Raw genomic sequence first — 14,789 nt, forward strand, 5'->3', positions numbered from 1 at the left:
TTTGACAAGTTATTCCATATAAGATCTCTTTAAGACTACTTCAGATCTGTTCTTGGATGATATCTCTTAACAGGCATTCAGTCAATTCCCAGGTAAATGTGCTGTGGCTCGAGGCAGATGGGAAAAAAGGAAGCCTGTTCATTCTGTATAGGAATGCTATTAAGGGTCAAGCATCTATTGTGTCAAAATGACTCTGCTTCAGAGCATAGTTGAGGGCCTGCCAGTGGGATTTTTGTACCACAAACCCGATTTTTAGAGGTTTGGAACTGTGGCTTATGAGGAACTGGATGGTTCAGGTAATTGGAACCAGTCTTTCACCTTCAGGCTATTGGGTGGAATACAGCCCAGCTGGATTGGAAGTTGTTACAATCTGACAGCTGTTTCATGGTCTATAAGAAACCAGTTGGTGGGGTCTTTGTCCTTAGCAGACAATGATTCATATCAGAAAAGCCGCAGCTTTAACGCGTACTCCTTTGCTGGAGGAGAAGCCAAGGACTGACTAGGCAGCCATCAAAAAGCATTCCCCATAGATCAGGGCTGGGGCACACTGGAGGAGAGCACTGGTTCTGCACTGCTGCTGTCATGCTGTATCTGTTTGTGGCGAGAGGAATTCGGTCTCCAGGGCTGGCAATCCAGCAGGTTTCACAGAGCTGCAGCTTAAAAATTCATTCCATGACTGAATTTGACAAGAGCTCTCACTCCCGGAGGGAAGGGATGAGGGCTTTGGGCTAAATTTCTTGGAAAAAATGAAAGTTTAAACAAACATTGCTGCCTTGAACAGACAAAAGAGACTGGGGAGTTCCATTTAACTCAGAAATGAACGTGCTTGGACAATTCAAGTTTGCAGGTGACTGGTGCACTTAATGAGAACTGAAAGAGTTGCCAATATTGCAACAAGCGAGAGAGAACCATTTGAGTGTTTTAGAAGCATGAGTCACTGCACAACCCTGGTAATTTTCACAGCAGTGCAAATGAGCCTTCTTAACATTTTCAAACATACAGCTTCTGGGCTCAAGGCCCATAGGTTACCAGTTAGTTTCAGTTCAGGGCAACTCACGAGCTAACATAGCTGTGAGCAAAACTGGAGCGTGAAATATAATTTGGTACCTTGGACATTAGTTTTATTTCCATGAGTCACGTTGCAAATCAAAATACAATTGATCTCTCCTTCCCCTCCCACCAGCCCTGGAGGAGGGCAATCCCATAGGGTCAAGGGAATTCACAAGAGGACAGGTCCCACAAGGGGTTTCCACTGTAACCCATTGGCCCTAATGGAACACCGGCTGTTAATTTCCTTGCTGCTGTGGTTCCTAGACAGACCCTCAGTACTACTCACATCATTTCTGGGCGGTGGCGTGAACTGAACTGCGGACTGAGATAAACTGTTAAGTGCAGACTCTGAACGAGGTAAACAGGACATGAAGATAATAGCTGATATGTCCTTAGGGATCCAGTCATAATAAATAAGGCCAGGCTGGTGAGGGCTGCATGTAGAATTGGAAATGCAGCTCTGATCATCTCCTTTCTTCCCCTACCATAACAGATAGAACAGCAGCACATGCAGCTTCAATGCCCAATCGCAAATGTGTCAGCAAGAAGTCTCTCCCTGCAAAACGTGAGATCACCATCACCTGGCAGAGGGCAGGGAACAACACAACCCAAGACGCAGGCAGTGGCCAGCAAAAAGCCCATCAGTTCCCCTTTACTAAGGGGGACACAGGAGAGGAGCTTGGGCAGAACAGACCCGATGCTCAGACTGAGCAATGCAGGTATCCACAGGATCTCAAAACAGACTCGTTTCCAGCTGGGATGGTAGCACCATGCTGTTGAGATGCTGCTTTTCTGACCACTTATTAATATCACAAGCAAGGTCACTGTGACATTCTGTACCTTGGGGGAGCACCCTGTAACCCCTCCACATTTCTCATTTATATACAATTGTGATCTTGCATATAAAGCATATAAACCACGTATGGTTGTCACTAAAACATGCTGTAAGTTGGGGAAATCAGCCAGCTATTAGCTCCCCAGAGGCAACAGCAAGGAAAGTAACCAACGTCCGAGTGGGGAGCCATTGTCCAGCAAAGGAGCTACAATTCAATGACTCACCTGCACGAGACCACACCAGGGGAATTGCTCAACCTTGCCTGAAGACTCAGCAATGCCCCCTAGACATGCCTGGACATGCGTGTTCCCCAAGCACATGGGACTGAGGGTATAACATACAACAGAGCAGGCCCATTCTTTGCCTTTCTCCTGCCCCCACCCATGTTGCAAGCAACAAGGACACTGAGAAGACTTAAGCAGAGGAGACTGGCCCAGATTTCAAGGTTAAAATCTGCGTACTATGAACTGCAATATCCAGTGGGTGAGAAAAACTGCTTAATCTAGATGTTACCCAGCATAATAGGGTTGAGGGTTTAGACTGTGTGCTTATATTTTCTTTTCTTTTGGTAACTGACTGCCTTTTTGCCTATCACTTAAAATCTCTCTTTTGTAGTCAATACATTTGTTTTACTGTTTATCTTTACCGGTGATTTTGTATGAAGCGTGTGGCAAACCTGCCCAGGTTTTGCGAAGGCGGGTGTATATCCACTTTCCATTGATGAAGTGGTGAACCAACAAATAAATTTGCACTGCTCATCTTGAGCAGTGCAGGATGGTATATTCCTGAGGTGCAAGGCTGGAAGCTGGGGGGGACCTGGCTGGTGCCTTTCTCCATGTGTTTCATGAGTGGCTCTGGGTGCATTCATGCAATCTAGCAGGGTGTTGGGTCTCCACCTGCAGTTGTGCTGAGTGATCCCAGCACCTGGAGGGATTTTGCTGCTGGTCACTCGCAAGGCATTGTGAAAGGAAACCCAGGCTGGAAAGAGTTCAGGAGGCACAGCAGTCCCACAGTCCCAAGCTGCACCCTCTGGATCCTGTCACAGTCACCATGTGCCCAGTGCCAAGCCCAGGGAATGGATGAGGATCTCTGTTTGTAACAGCTTTATGGGCAAGAGCCCCAGCTGGTGTGAAGTGGTGCAGTACCTGGAAATCAGCTGAGGACTTGGCCCCAGGGTTTCAAAATGGGGCTGTTAAAATGGGTGGACGGCATCCCAAAACCAACAGGAGAGATTCAGTCACTGCTTCCCCACCACAAAGGACCCAGGACTCACATTCAGCTCAATTATCCACAGCAGAGAGACAAACAGCAGGTCAAAGGTGACAAAGAGGCAGAAAGTCCTCCTGACATCCGAGATGGCTTTCCTCTTCTCCGGCGGGAAGTAACAGTGCGGGGAGAAGCCCTGGCTCTGCGAGAGGGAGGTGCTCATGGACGCTATGGCTGGGAGGCTCCGCTCCAGGTCATGCTGCGAGTCTCTGGGCTTGTTCATCCTCGGCCGAAATGACAATGTCCAGCAGCAATCGGGGAAGCATCTGTGAGCTCGTCACTGTATCACCTGCGGGGAAGATGGAGGAGACCTTTAGACACTTAAAGGGATGCTTGGTTTGCTTTACTAGCTGAGCCAATTCTTATTAACTGCCTTGCGGCCCCAAAGGATCCCAAGCTAGGAGACTGGCCCCTCCAATACATTCAGCCCACAAGGGAGCCAGCTGCCTCACTGCCTTCTCCACCTTTGAAAATCATCCCCACCCCCAATTCAACAGAATTCATTCTCCCAGCTATAAGCAATACCTCGCAGGAGAGGCCAATGTTTGCTCTTTGGTTTACGAGAGCTCTTGTATCATCAGCAGGAAGCATTTGGGTTATTTTTTCTGCCCCATTTCACACCTGTCCTCCAAGCCTGTGAACATGAGCAGGAACCTCCTTCGCCTCCCTCAGCTTTCTGCCACGCCCCACATTCACCCTCGCTTCAGGGGAGTGAGGATGTGCCACAAAAGGGTCTGGCTGAAAGAGTCCCGGTGATCACTAAGTGCAATTTCACTCCAAACTAAATCTGTCCATGCTCTCCTGCTTCAGAACATGCTTTGCTGGCACAGAAAGCTGGCCTGCTTCCTGCTTTGACCGCAGAATCTTAGCCTTTGCCACCGAGGCGATCAGGGGGGCATGGCCTTGGGGAAAGATGCACATGAGATGTTTTTGCAGAGAGATGGGCAAGTGGTCCTTCTTTAATATAGGGTTCCAGGAACACTCTCAAGCCACCCAGCTGTGGTGGAACAAGTCAGTCTAGGGGGGATGGATGGTCCCCAAGGGCTAACCGTTGCACACGGCTCTGGGATATTCACGTTACTTTGCACCATTGGCTGCTCATCCCATTGACAGAAGTGCGGTCCGTGTTTAAGTCGTACAACGGAGCCGCTCCCTGTGCGCCTGAGTCAGAGCTGCTGACTACAGAGATGCTTTTTTCAAAACTCCTGTTAGAACTGCAAAGTGAGGTGGATTTTATTCTGCCTCCTGTATCGACTACCCTGACAGCCAAGCTCTGACTGCAGCGTCTTTATTGCTGCACATAGACTAAAGGAGAGAGAGAGAGAGAGAGAGAGAGAGAGAGAACAGCTACATTTTCACACCCAGAGAAAGCTGGTGGTGCTGGGCATTTAGAACAGACCTGTGAGCAGAGCAAGTTTGATCAGGAAAGCATTAGGCTGCCCTACAACACCTGGTTTAAACGCATTGCAACCTGTTGCACTTGACTAGTTTTTTCCTTGTCTGTGGTCAACAGGAAAATGCCATGTTGCAATCATATAAAGAACCGGGTTTAACCCTGCCAGGTACCGGGATACTGCACCTCAGTACTTTTTAGGAAGCAGTAATTCATGAATGCTGGATATGACTGGTCAGCGAGATCGTTCCTGTCGCACCACAGTGGGTGTTTAGAATTTCCTGTGGGACTATAATGATCCAGCTTGATAGGGCGCTGTGGGAAGAGCAGACAGAAAGCAATGATAAGAACACCCCTGTGCGCAGGCACAAGACCATGGCACACGCTGTTAGCTTCCAAGATCCTGTTTCCAAGGAAGCTGCAAGTCTGGTTTTCCCCAAGCTAGAAGACTGGAGAGCAAGAGTTTTAAAGTCCTTTTTAAGGGGAGTCACTTGTCAACAGCTATGTATGGAGACAGGCTGCCAGAGAGAGTAGGCAGAGGGAGTCTGAAGCAGCTGGGCCCCCCCCATGTCCAGGGAATAGCCAGCCTCTGGGTAAACTTGATGTTTTCTCTCAAATGCTTTTGTTCTAATTTACTTTTTGCCACAAGGAGGCTTTCTGGTCACCGCACTAACCACAGCCATTGCTCGCAGAGGGAAAAGACGGCAGGGCCTCAGCCTACGACTTGGTCTACACCACAGAGTCATGTCGCTGCTTACATCAACCTAATTACGTCAGCGCCCACACTAGAGCCTCGCTCCCGCCGATGTAAGTGCCCTGCTGCACCGATAGAAAAACTCCACTGCCATGAGATGCATAGGGCTTATGTTGGTGTCATTCGGGTGACACTGTGTCTGTGCAGACACTGTGGGTTACTTATTTGCTGTTGGCTGTCATTCTTGTCAATTTCATGGCTTCCTGCTCCCAGCCGGGCTATGCCCACCCGGCTCCCCGCTTCCCACTGGCTCCCTGCTCCCAGCCAGGCTATGCCCACCCGGCTCCCCGCTTCCCACTGGCTCCCTGCTCCCAGCAGGGCTATGCTCACCCAGCTCCCCGCTCCCAGCCGGGCTATGCCCACCCGGCTCCCCACTGGCTCTCTGCTGGGCTATGCTCACCTGGCTTCCTGCTCCCCACTGGCTCCTGCTCCCCACAGGCTCCCCACTGGGCTATGCCCACCCGGCTCCCCACTGGGCTATGCCCACCCGGCTCCCCGCACCCCACAGGCTCCCCGCACCCCACAGGCTCCCCGCACCCAGCTGGGCTGTGCTCACCTGGCTCCCTGCTCCCCACTGGCTCCCCGCTGGGCTATGCCCACTTGGCTCCCTGCTTCCCACTGGCTCCCACCTGGGCTATGCTCACCCAGCTCCCCGCTCCCCACTGGCTCCCTGCTCCCAGCCAGGCTCCTGGGAGCTCAGGGGGCAGCCGAGAGCTCAGGGGGCAGAGTTTCTAGGACAGACACGCCCTAAGAGCAATATTCTGAGGCCATCACAGTTCATACCAGGGCCTGCAATCCAGAGCCTGGTCTGAGTGGGAGAATCATGTGATACCATCCCGAGCCAGGTGATGGCTCAAGGCCTGAGAGCAGGTGCACTTGATGAGACCAGGAAGGCTCGGAGGTGCAGTTTGCACAGTAACCTTAACATGGTTCAAATCTGTTTTTTCCTGTCCATATACGCAAGAAGCCACCATGCTCTTTAACACCGAGGGTGCTCCACCACATTCCCCAGCTGTGTGGATCATTGTAGGATAGGAAGGGCCAGAGGGGGAATATACATGGAGCCCTACAAGTCATTTTTACAGTCATGTTTCTGACAATAGCAGCACTTTAGAAGAGAGATGTCACTTTATATAAACAGTAATAACAAACCCTTCCACTGCTATGAGCGATGGGGAAGAGTCTCTAACTGAAAAAAGTTAAGACATCTGTGGGTGCTAAATAATATATCGACACGTACACAGTGCCCCCTTCTCAACGTTAGAGTGTCATTGTGTTCTCAGCTCGAACAACATTTTGCACTTACAGTCCTGTGCAACTTCCAAGTACTTTGAAATCAGCCATCAATTCTTCACAGCCATTGCCCCCCAGCCAGATACATAAATAGTGGTACCCCCTTTTTTTTTTTTTTTACAGCTGGGGATATGGGGTGGGAAGTAACTCGCCCAAGATCACACACAAGCAGGACTAAGAGTTCAGAAATTCCTGGTTCCCACACCATGCTCTGTCTAAAATAGCTCTGCCTTTCTAGAGAAAACCAAAATAGACCTTGTTACTTTGTGGGTTTAAGACTTGATCTGCTGCGAGACCAACACACTGATTAAGAACACATAGATCATAGAATCATAGGGTTGGAAGGGACCTCAGGAGGTCTTCTAGTCCAATCCCCTGCTCAAAGCAGGACAAATCCCCAGTTCTCTAAATGGCCCCCTCAAGGACTGAACTCACAACTCTGAGAGAAAACTAGCGATAGTCCACCTGCCCTTCAACATGCAAACAGCAAGTCAAATTTTGCGCTAAACCCAGCTAGAAACAGACCTGAGGGAAAGAGGATTTCTTGTTTCCAACAATTCTAAAGAGATGAATTCCAAAGCACAGGGATAAGCACAGGTGACGGTACTGCAGAATTCTGATAAGCAAGTGATCTTAGAAGCTCATTATAAGGTCTGATGGGAGCACCCAGAAAAGAAATGCATCACAACATGGGCCTATTCCATTAGACAGGGATGGAGTTTGGAGAGGGAACAGCAGCATACCAGAAGGCATTTTTTTTTTTTTTTTTTTTTTTTTTAAACACACAAGCTCTCTTCTGTGTGAAAGATTAATTATAGAGCATCCTAGTGCTCCATTACCCATTTATATATTCTCTGAAGTCTCTCTTTTTGTAGCAGGATGTCAGCTCAATCGGGGAAGAGAGACACTTGGTTTTATGGTGCTGCTCAAGGGGTGATGGTTGACTTCCAGAGAAGACAGGGTTTGAGAAAGAGCAGCAGAGAGAAGAGAAACAGCACTCGCTGCCTTGAAAAATTCCATGGGCAGTGATATGACTCAGAAAAGGCACCTGAAAGCTAGAATGTCCTATGACCCTTTTCTGATTCAAAAAGCAGCGGTAACATTATTAACATCTTTAAGGAGGAGAGTTGGGTTTTTTTTTCTTACTCCTCAGAATTAGTGTTTCAAGCACGGGCGGAACACTGGGATAATTCACTAGCCAACTTTGTCCTCTCTGATGAGAAAAAGTGTTTCTAGTGATTTGAGCAGGAATTTGGGAGACAGGAGGCTCCTGCATCAAACATGAAGTACTTGTCTTAATTTTCGAGGCCTTTCATGACCTATCCCATCATATCTCATTCTCTGATCAAGATACAGACTCCCACCTTCAATGGGCCAACCGCAGCCTCTATTGCCCACTTGTTAGATTTTCAAACAAGTGCCTTCTTGCTTTTCTACATGCTGCCCCTCACTGTCAACATCCACAAACCTACTTCACTGTCCTCCTGCAAATCCCTCCATAAACCTCTCCGTTGGGTCACTGGTGAGCTGAGATCACTGCCTGTTCTTCCAATCAGTATTGTCTAATTGTCTCCTTGTGCTCCCGCTTCTGTCTCCATCCACCTGTTTCTCATCTCAGACTTAAATCATAAGCTCGTTGGGATAGCCACCTTCTTTGTTCTGTGTCTGAACAGTGCTTGGCACAACAGGGTTCCAGTCCACGACCAGGTCTCCTCGGTGCTACTGCATACTGATAATAAAAACCCAGCTCCATCACTGACTGCGTGGCCCTGGGTGAGTCACTTAGGGAAGCTGAGATAGAGTTTATCTGTACAATGGGCACAATACCTACCTCACACAGCTGTATTGCAAGAATTACTTGGTGTTTATATATTGTACTACTCAGTGCTAAGTATCATCTAGAGATGCCAAGAACTCAAAGATAGTAGTTACACTGCAAGTGAAAGGGGACGTGTCTCAACCTAGCCAGCAGCAGATCAATATCTGCATCATAAAGACACCTCAGGATTCAGTGAGATTGGCAGTGGCTGTTCGTCTGTTTGACAAGGCCAAGCCTGGAGGAGCAGACGGCGCTGCAGGTCAGGGTTGAGAGACGCTGGCAAAGTGGCTCGCATAGCACCTGTCCACATTACTCTGGGATCTCACCAGCCCCTCCCTTTAGTCAGCAGCGAGTAGGCCCTAGAACCCGAACTTGTCAATAGACTTTTCAAGTATAGATAAAGGTGAAGAGAATTCAGGCAGATCTGTCCTCTGAGGCCTGACATGCTAACACACAGACGTTATGACCCAAAAGAGACACCGGTGTCAAAACAATGCAGGGATGTGTGAGATTAGGTCACATCCTATGCACTGCACATAGCCACACTTCAGGCCTACTGCGTCAACATACACTTGGATTGCCTGGCTTCTGCTGATTTAAGTAACAAGCTTCCCATTAGCACGTGTTTGCATATTAATTACGTCTTGCAGTAAGAAGACTCTTTGGATCTCACTCACTAGACTTCCCATTACTGATGTGTCTTCTCAGCTCATAAAATGGCTTTAACAACTAATTCTGAAGTCACCTCCTTTGATAGTTGCAGATTTTACACCAAATACTGTATCAGAAGACAAATTGCCTCAAGAGATTATTAGACTTGGATCCTTTCAAAGATATGAACTACAGAGGATTTACAAGAAGTTAAAAAAAAAAAAGTCCTGGATTCCCTAGAGAATAGACACGTTTTTAAATGTAACCACCACTGTATTCCCTAATAAAGGGGAGAAATCCACATTGCACATTTCTCTGTTTCTTTGCCAGAGTGACATAGCATAGACAGCTCAGATCTCTCTCTCTCTCAGGATCGCAGAGAGGTAATTTTGTTAACACGCAGCAATTACATTTTTGATCATAACAATAATTAGCACTTACACACCACTTTACAAATGTTAATTAATGTTCAACACCCCAGAAGGCAGGTACAGATTATCTACTGAATACACTTTCCCCTGGTGCTGGAATCTTATAAAATTTGGGGCGTGATTTTGAAAGCAAGCTTGTGCAGCTTCTCTTAAAAGTCTTTCAGGACAAATTAGCATCTGTACCAATGCTTCTGAAGGTTACCGCCTGCGTCCTATTATGTATTTGTTTCTGGTAGTTCCCACAAAATGCTAGGGCAGGGGGAGGCAACCTTCGGCACGTTAGCTGATTTTCAGCGGCACTCACACTGCCTGGGTCCTGGCCACCAGGCCGGGGGCTCTGCATTTTAATTTAATTTTAAATGAAGCTTCTTCAATATTTTAAAAACCTTATTTACTTCACATATAACAATAGTTTTGTTCTATATTATAGACACAGAAAGAGACCTTCTAAAAATGTTTAAATGTATTACTGGCACGCGAAACCTTAAATAAGAGTGAATAAATGAAGCCTCGGCACAGCACTTCCGAAAGGCTGCTGACCCCTGTGGTAGGGCCTGTCCCAAAGAGCTAACATTGTAAAGTGAGAGAACAAAGACAAGGCTGGAGGGAGGGAGAGAGGAGAATAGCGAATAATAAAGTAGCAAGGTAGTAATCTGGTTCTTGACTTCATTCTGATAACACAAAGTTTTACTTTTAACACAAGTTTTGGGTAGGGGCTTATCCATAGAAACAGCCGCTCAAAATCCTCTATGAACTCCACTATTAACAGCTGGATTTTTACTTGAAGAGGTGGGCATGTGAACTAGCTGAGGAAGGGTGCTCCACACATGGGGGAAAACAGTTGCTGAGATGTTTGTAGAAGTGCAACACAGAAGAAATCCTTCCTCCCGCCTCCCCAAAGAGCATCCCTATTAGAAGTGTGAGCTGGGAGCAGGGCTAGGCATAAGTATATTGGTGCCCCACACAATATTTTGGTGCCCTCTCACCTCTGCTTCCCTTAGGAATCCAAGCACATCCTTTCCATGGGGCACCGCCAATCCTCCTTGCTCAGAAGGTGCTCTCCCATGGCATAGCTGATTGCCCATTGCAAAGCGTTTCTTTCTGTAGCAGAATCCTTCCTACAGAGCGGTGCCCTAGGTAAGGCCATCCAGGCTATGCCTAAATCCTCCCCCACAGCTGGCAGCCTGACCTCAGATTTCACTCTGCAAGCAGGAGGAAGGGCTGTGAAGGGGCAGCAGTGATTCTGCTTCATGCTCCACGCCACAATGCTGCTGAAGGGCCAGTGCCTCAGACCCCTTGATCCTGGTTCATCTCATGAAAGCCCTGCCTGGGAGGGACAAAAAAGCAGGAAGGCCACATACCAGCAGGTGGAGGGGTGAGCCTGTGCTGTATTTATCCCCGGGTGGTTTTCAGTACCCCACCCAAGTGCCCCTCTGCAGAAATAGCTTTTCCCTTCCCCTGAAGGGCAGATCCCCACAAACTGCCACTACCCCCCACCCCACCCTACCCCACGAGAATGAACCAGGAAGAGATCATACGGTTTCCTTTCAGACACCCAAAGCCTGGTATTGCAGCCAGCTCTGACCCAGGGACACATATCTTCTTTGGGAGTCAAACGAGACTCCCCGAGAGCCGGGATGGCTACTCAGCAATGTGAGAACCCTGCCTCCCCATTTCATGCTGCACAATTCCAGCCCCACCACGTCCCAACTGAACCAGACTGTGTATTTGACTGTACTACGCTCAACTCTTCGAGTCCTTATTACCGGCTCTCGTGCCCGCCCAGGAACAGGGTGAAGCCTCCTCATGGAGTAGGCCTGACATTAATCAAAGGTGGATTTGTCTGATAGGCTTCATTTCCCACTTCCCAGTTCAGATTTTTGCTCAGACCCGGATGCAGACAGGCCCCTTGTTTCTCCAACCCAGTCCCTCTGTCAGGGGTCACCATCCCAGAGCTCAGACGAATTGTTGTCAGAGTTCTAGCGATGACACACTCCTTACCACAAGGCTCAGTTTCCACCGGTGACTCTCCCTCCCCTACCCAGTGAGACTTTCCATCACTGAATCAGATGCTCCCAGGAGACGTGGGGCATTACAGTCATGTGCCTTAACAGTAATCAAGTATTTGGTGTTACAAGAACAGATTAATCCAAACCCAAAGCTGCGTCCGTCCTCCCCCACAAGCACGAGAGCAGTGACCTTTAAGCCACTTTATGTCTGGAGCTTCTTTCACTAGACACCAGGCAACATTTAGGGCAGCAGGAAGACAGACAAGGGATTCTCAGCTTGAGAATTCACTCTTGGTCTGAGGGCTATTTTAAAACAATGCACTTGGGGTTACTCAGTCACACGGCGGTGACTCAACAGCAGCACTGCTGAAGGACAGGCTCCCCTCCTCCCCTTCCTTCACACCCTGACTTCCTCCTGCTGCCAATCAAAACTGACAAGGCATCAGCAGTCTTCCTAATAGGCCTGGGTCAGCAGCGGCCCGGGGTACGTTAGGAAACTGAACCCAAACTGCAATTTGGATACAAATGCGGACATCTGAGTGGGGGTTTCGATCCCGTGTGCTCATTCAGGACCCTGTAGCACACAGATACTCAGACCTCAGTGGGTCAGGAGCCAAATTAATGATCACCATTACCCAAAAGAGCCATAGCAGTGTGAATTCATTATTTACTATTTATATATATTCTATATTTTCTAACAGCAAAATGACTGACCTAGTAGGATTATTTTAGCAACTACAATTGGTTAATAGCATAGTAAAACATCCTGATTGGTTAATAATTAACTCACATGGGGTTTTAATATGTGCTGCAAAGAGCAAACACATTAAAGAGCCACTTGCTGCTGAGTATCACTGATCTAGCACAATGAGGGGGTAAGCCCCGCAAAGAGCTCTTTTCTGGCATTTAATCTCACTGCCCTCAAGAACCTTTCTCCAAAGCCCTGTGTTGTCTGAGCCATGCAGCCTACTGATCCTGCCTGGCTAAGCATGCCCTAAGGGAGCTCACTCCCTCTCCTTTCCTAGGGGGAGAACAATTTGGACAGAGCATGCTGTGTGACACACAATCCCTGCCAGCCTTAGGGCAGCCCCCCTATTTACTGCATTCTGGCTATGTCACTGGTGTGTGCGCCCGAGGCCATCCAGAGCATGGCGAAGAATGGCAAAGGGCTTTACAAGGGCCGTGCTAATTGCAGAGAGCAACTATAAAGACGGACGGCAGCTCTCAGCCGTGCTCTATGACTAGGGTATCAAAAGAGCCACCCTAAAGCCTTGTGACTCACCCCATTTTTCCAACATCCCTTGAAACCTATAGAAAAAAAATCAGGATCACACTATGCAGCCATATCTAGGTTCCTTCTTTATTCAAAATGACAGTAGCCTGTCTGCATCCAATTTGCAGTCTCCACCACTCGAGCGAACACCCCCTCAGTGCAGCCGCCTCATTAGCCCTTCACACTATCAAAACAATTTTCAGAAGACGTCAGTGGCAACTTAATTGTTCAAGCCTCTGATTCACACCAACTCCATTGTGCTCTCTGATCATAGCAACTTTTGAGTCCGGGTTTACACTTCTTCCCTTCCCTCCTCCCCAGCTCCCCTGGAGTTTACTGTCTGACACCGACCACTTCCCTCCCATCCCTGCGCCTGCAAGCCAGCAGAAAAAACACCCTAAGTATTCAGGAAGGCTGATTTCCACGCCACTGCAGATCAGCTGCGAAAATCCAGCGTGCAGACTGGCAACTCAAGGTCTCACAACTGTGCGATGAAATCTCAAGGTCTGATGTAATTAATCACTGTTTTTATTAATGATCACCAGCAGCTGCCAGCTTGAGTTTAGAGACCGACCTTAATGAGGAGACTCTCAGGGCCTCATGTAAAGATTAGAATTAAACATGCAACTGATCAAATTTATCTGAAAGTAGGTTTAGGAAACGTAAGATTTGCTATTAGGCCATTACTCCATTAAGTTTCTGGCCTCGAGCAGTGACCAATATCAGATGCTTTTAAAGGAAATAAAATTCACCTCATATCCACAAACTACTCCTAGCATTAAGGGGCTCATGGGTGGAGAACTGTCATGACCCCCTCAGGCCCCACCGTAGCACTTCAGATGTTACTATGCAGTCGTGGATAAAATCCAGTTTGCCACTAGCTTCCTGGAATTGTGACTACCACAGGCTGATTACATTCCATGTGAAGTAACATTTCCTTTTATTTCATCTAAATTTAATCTGCCATTAAATTTTACCAAGAGACCACTTATTCACTCAAGGGCTTGGGTTCAGTTTGTATGCTGCTCAGAACAGGGAACGGTGGATGTATTTGTCTACAAAGTTTCATGCACTCAACAGCAGTGCATCAAGTACACAGTGTAAAGAGACGGATCAGATTTCACTGTACTTTTAATGGAGATTTATTTAAAGTTACAAAATCCTCTCTCACTTGCGTCATCACCTTTCGCTAGGTGCTCAGATCCAATGGTGAGCCATGTGACACAAACGCTTAGAAAGATTCAGATTTATAAACACATGAGGAACTGCCCACTGATCAGCACAAAGTTCTTCTAGACTGTAACCAGCGATACTTAGGGTGGGGACAGTTGCAACAGTCTTCGCAAAGTTAGGTCACTGTTTGCTCATGCAGCTGCTGCCAGGGCCAAAGCACACCTTTGAATCTTTGCTTTCAAGCAGACCAACAAGAAGCATGCTGCACTGTATGCGTTTTCAGATCAATGCAGCGCTCCAAGACACACAACAGCATTCTCCTCACACCATAAAGTTTTACAGCCTCCAAGTTTGGACAATACTCGAAGCAGCACCCAGTGAAAAATCATTAGGAGCAATGGCAAAAGCAGACATATCCAACACTTCTGCTGTGCAGGGATCCCAGGGCTGAAGTAGAAGGGACGAGATATCAGCAGAGGTTGGGCGTGAGGGGGAAGCAGTACTGGAAAGCAGGGACACCACGGGGCAGGTTGGACAGGCAGACCCCTGAAAGTCCTGCCCTCTAGCTTTGTCCTTAGCTTGAAAAGAAAGGGCAGCTACAAAGCAAGAACAGGAAAGTGGAGAATCATAAAGGCTCTGAGGTGATGACTACACATCACGTCGGAAAACATCTTAAACAAAATTTTAAAACATGACTTAGTAGCTAATGGAGACAGGACAAGTTAGGGTTAATCACAAACAGCTAACATGTTTTTAAAACATGAACGTTTGTCCTCATTCAGGACAAAATTGCACTGATTAATAGGATAAACATTTCCTACAATGAGTCATTCTCCTGCTGT

The 14,789-nt window shown here is 47.8% G+C and overlaps 1 protein-coding gene across 2 annotated transcripts in view; it reads right to left on the reverse strand.

The window, feature by feature from the left end:
- STARD3 (StAR related lipid transfer domain containing 3) overlaps positions 1-14,789 on the reverse strand; it is a 35,843-nt gene that overhangs the window by 14,624 nt on the left and 6,430 nt on the right. The window contains exons 2-3 of one of the 2 annotated variants that reach the window (XM_032791306.2): positions 3,159-3,440; positions 1,337-1,531 (exon numbers count right to left, since the gene is read on the reverse strand). In XM_032791306.2, the coding sequence (XP_032647197.1) occupies positions 1,337-1,531; positions 3,159-3,374 (411 nt within the window). In that variant the 5' untranslated portion in view covers positions 3,375-3,440. The remainder of the gene's footprint in view (positions 1-1,336; positions 1,532-3,158; positions 3,441-14,789) is intronic. The other variant, XM_075059765.1, reaches the window with a different exon arrangement.

Source organism: Chelonoidis abingdonii, chromosome 21, assembly GCF_003597395.2.
Source record: "Chelonoidis abingdonii isolate Lonesome George chromosome 21, CheloAbing_2.0, whole genome shotgun sequence".
NCBI lineage: Eukaryota > Metazoa > Chordata > Testudines > Testudinidae > Chelonoidis > Chelonoidis abingdonii.